Raw genomic sequence first — 4,302 nt, forward strand, 5'->3', positions numbered from 1 at the left:
ATAAATAAATTTAAAGTATATGGGATGGGGACTTCCCTGGTGGTGCAGTGGTTAAGAATCCGCCTGCCAATGCAGGGGACACAGGTTTGAGCCCTGGTCCGGGAAGATCTCACATGCTGCGGAGCAACTAAGCCCATGCGCCACAACGATTGAGCCTGCACTCTAGAGCCCGTGAGCCACAACTACTGAGCCCACATGCCACAACTACTGAAGCCCGCATGCCTAGAGCCCGTGCTCCACAACAAGAGATGCCACCGCAATGAGAAGCACACGCACCACAACGAAGAGTAGCCCCCCTGCTCGCTGCAACTAGAGAAAGCCCGCGCGCAGCAACAAAGACCCAACACAGCCAGCAATCAATCAATCAATCAATAAGTGTTCCTTTAAAAAAAAATAAAAATAAAGTACATGGGATGATGTGTGTAGGTTGTATGCGAATATTATAGGACTTGAGCATCCCCAATTTTGGTATCTGAGGTGGGGGGGTGGTTAGAACCAATCCCCCTCCACCATACCAAGGGACACCTGTATTCCCATTTTTTCAAAAGGCAGAGATCACATAGAGCAGATATTGTGGCACTTAGTTAAACAGCATATCCAATTTGTTGGACTAGCCCACCACAATTTAGAATAGAAATTTACTGGCAGTATGGCTAATAATTTTAGTTGCAATACAGATTATAAACTTACCGTGATATACTATACATATTTGGAAAGGCAGATGTTAAACTCTTCACAAGATTAAAATAGGACATCTATAAAATAAAAGTATTAAGAAACTTGTAAGAATATTTGTGAAAAACTTGTTTATAACACTAGATAAATTAAAACTCCCATAATTTATAATAAAAGTAACCTTTATCTTTTAGTTGTCCATTTAGACTGCAGACTTTAGAAAAAATAACAAAAAGTTTCCTTTCCTTATTACAAAAGCAATATTCGTCATTACAGAAAATATAAGTATGAAAAAAGCAGAAAATAAAAAACATCTATAATCTATCCCTTCCCCCAAAGACTGCTCCACATTCACATCTATCTTTCCAGATCTGAAATTCCCTTCCATTTAGCAAAGACTGGGCAGAGAATAGTAAGGATTAGTGTGGTTTACACTCTTTTAAAGTCTTAAATTGGTTTAAAACAAAGAATAATCAAGATCCCAAAAGCATCTGCCCAGACAGTGAAAAAGAAAGGATTTCAATGTTAAGGAAGAAATTTACAGTTACACAAACACTGCCTATTTCAAGCCACTGTTCCTGAATATACTTGGAAATGGTACTTCTTGAAAAGTAATGTCAACAAACAAGCAAGCTCAGCAGCACATTTTGATCATATTAATGAGAGATCAAGAACAACAAGAGACAACTTCTAAAGGATTCAGAGGTAGTGCCGACAAATAGTTCCAACAATTATTGTGCACAGGAGTGGGGACCCACAGATACAGCACCTAACTTGAAGAATTCAGGGACACAAGCATTTCAAAAATTACTAATTTACTAATCTGATGTGCGAAGGGCTCTTATAGAATACTTGAAGAAAATATCTTGACAAAGGATGGATTTAGCAGTAGAAAAAGAAAACTAAGGTAATAAAGCCTTACAATGTGCTTTCACACTACTTGACTCTCACAACTACTTGTTTTTATACAGCCGGGGAACTTGAAATTCAGAAAAGTCTGAAAAACTGGTAATACACGTATGTTTACAATATATCAAAAGAAAAAAGCACCTACAGCACTGGGTGCATTATGTGATTCCACTAAAAATGTGTACACCCACACAAATAAAATCCACAGAAAACAGGGTGTAGAAGCATATAAACCAGGCTATTAAAAATAGTTATTTTGGAATAAATAGGATCGTGGGAGTTTTTTGCTTTATTCTTTTAAAATTCATATTTTCTGAATTTTCTTTAGTGAACACACCCCGCTTTAGACATATTAAAATGACAATAAAGGTTGACTTTGCCAGGCAGGCAGTGGCCAAAGAAGGCGGTCCTGAGTTCTATTTTCACCGTAGCATTATATATTCATTAAACCAGTAAGGACATTTATGACATCCCAGGCATTAAAATGTCCTAAGGAAAAAAAGTGATAATCCTTTCCTTTCATTTTACCATTACATGACATTTAACCTACTTTTGTCAGCCTTCATGCGTAAATGATTCACACGAATTTAGGATTTATTATAATACTTATTCAATCTGAGACCTAACCTCTAACTTGGGGTGAAGAGTTAAAATTACACAGCTAATACAGAGCACTCTTAACCACTGGGCAGTGCAACAGCATAGCTTGTTAAAAGCCTGGAAGGTGGATCTTGGCTCAGATCCCAACATTTCCCAACATTTCTGCTTTAAGAGTACCTTCGGGCAATGTTTCCCAAAGTGAGGTTAGAGGTGCTCAGGAGAGCAGGAAAGTATTCAAAGGAGTGGTGTAACCGGAGCCACCTAGTGTGCCACTACTAGCAAGGGCAACAACCATCTCAACCAACTCTGATTTTGTGTCTTTCCATCACATTCAGGCTTTTCTCCCTGAAAGCCAACCCTGCCTCCCATGAAGTTACCTTTTTTAAAAAAGAGAAAATGCTGAGTAAGAATCAAGACATACTGACAAGTGATTTGGCACAATCAGATACACACTGGTTTCCGTCCTATCCCAAGATGTTTGAACACTACCAATGAAGAAGTTGAGAGAACATACAAACATCAGGAAAAGTGGAGCTGTGCTGGGAGAGACGGGCGTGGCTTTATTGTTGTTGCTCTTTGTCCCCAAGGACTATCAGGCCCTAAGAGACTTGAACTAGCCAAAACACACCCTCCTGAGGCAGACACCAGAAGGCTCATGTATTTACAGTGAAAAATACCACTAACACGAATCAGAAATACACGTACTGGCATGACCAGCAAAGCTCCTCCTTGTGGTCATTAATGCAGACATGGAAGACATCCAGCATATTCTCTCCAGGAAAGCACCCTTTCTGTGGCTAATTGTTTAATGGGCATGGAATTAAAAAAAAAAAAAAAAAAGGAGCATCAAAGAAAAGAAGTATCAGTGGCATCAGTGGTGGGTGCATCCATCTCTCCAAATAACATCCTCATCTGCGGTACTAGAAATATCTGAAGGCTGGCTAGGACAGTACTGAAATGGATCCCAGCAGACTCTCTTTTTCCCATATTCTCTCTTTACTGTCTAATCCATAGACTAGCCCAGCTGCCATTCTCTCTCCAAATGTCTATTTTGGATAAGTTGTGATTATGTATGCGTATGTATCCAAAACTAAACATTTAGAAATACTACATATTTCATATTGGGAAATGGTCTTTGATGGACACGGAAGTGTACCAAATCTGATTGAAACGGAAGAGTCCTAAATTCAAATAAACTTTTAAAAAAATGAGCCTTGCGGATGAGAGAACACATACAATTACTATGTGACCGGAGAAGTCTCTAAAAGGACAGTGAGTCCACAGACCTTGCGTGGTTTTATGCTTACCAGTACGAGCCTAGCCTGTGGTACGCTAAGACTTAATCACTACAAAGTGCGGCAAAGGACTCACAGAGCCATAGAAACTTGTCAATACACAGGAGCTAAACTGACCGGAAAGGGAGAAAAATGAGATGGAGTCCAAAGGCAGCAGGGCAGAGCGTCAGGGAGTCACGGTTAGTGCTCAGATTCTGACTCTACTTCAAGAAGTCATAGGTCGATTTAAAGATCAAGGTTTCTCCACTTGCGATATCCTCAGGCCTCTTCTCCTTCCAGCCCGTCCAAGTGTGCCCTCCCTCCGAAGCAACTACCACAGGACTGAACTCCGGTCCACTCTAAGCATCAGCCCTGCGTTCTCCACGAGACTTTTCCGCCTATTCCAAGGCTACCCGGACCCTCCGTTATCTCTGAGCGCTCAGAGCACCTTTTGCTCTAAAATCCCAATTAAGTTCTGTTGCCCCCGAAGCCCTGGCTGTAACTCGAGAGGAAACACCTGCAGACGCTCTCGACGCTTTACGCATACCCCAGGAGACCACTGGGCCACACCTGCGTTTCGCCGGGACCTGTCTCCTCACCGCCCCTTCCCCACAACCGAGACGCTCCCCCGTCCCCAGGACACAGCTCTGCAGCCCCGCGCGGGACGCCCACCCCTCGGCTCTGTCCCGTCCTCGGTGCCTCGCCAGCCCTGGGTCGCGTCCCAGCGCAGCCCCGCGGCCCCCGCCCGCCGCTCGTGCATCTCGCCCTCATTCATTCTGCGGCGCCGCTGTCATTGGCGCGGTGACCTCTGCGCCAGGCCACGGCGCGCGCTTTCCGGCCTCAC

General features: G+C 42.9%; 1 protein-coding gene across 12 annotated transcripts in view; it reads right to left on the bottom strand.

Moving 5' to 3' along the window:
- The window catches only part of PDSS1 (decaprenyl diphosphate synthase subunit 1), a gene marked incomplete at its 5' end in the record, with an annotated part of 59,503 nt that overhangs the window by 54,703 nt on the left and 498 nt on the right, over positions 1-4,302 (bottom strand). For 10 of the 12 annotated variants that reach the window (XR_014260525.1, XR_014260526.1, XR_014260527.1 and 7 more), the window contains one exon: positions 691-755. The exons of 1 other annotated variant lie outside the window; for it this stretch is intronic. Coding sequence is in view for 6 of the 11 variants with exons in the window: in XM_082449762.1 (XP_082305888.1) it covers positions 691-755 (65 nt within the window). Of the gene's footprint in view, positions 1-690; positions 756-2,889; positions 3,929-4,302 lie in introns of those variants that run through there. One more of the 12 variants, XM_082449759.1, reaches the window with a different exon arrangement.

The sequence above is a fragment of the Balaenoptera physalus genome, assembly GCF_965194825.1.
Source record: "Balaenoptera physalus genome assembly, chromosome: 2".
Classification (NCBI taxonomy): Eukaryota; Metazoa; Chordata; class Mammalia; order Artiodactyla; family Balaenopteridae; genus Balaenoptera; species Balaenoptera physalus.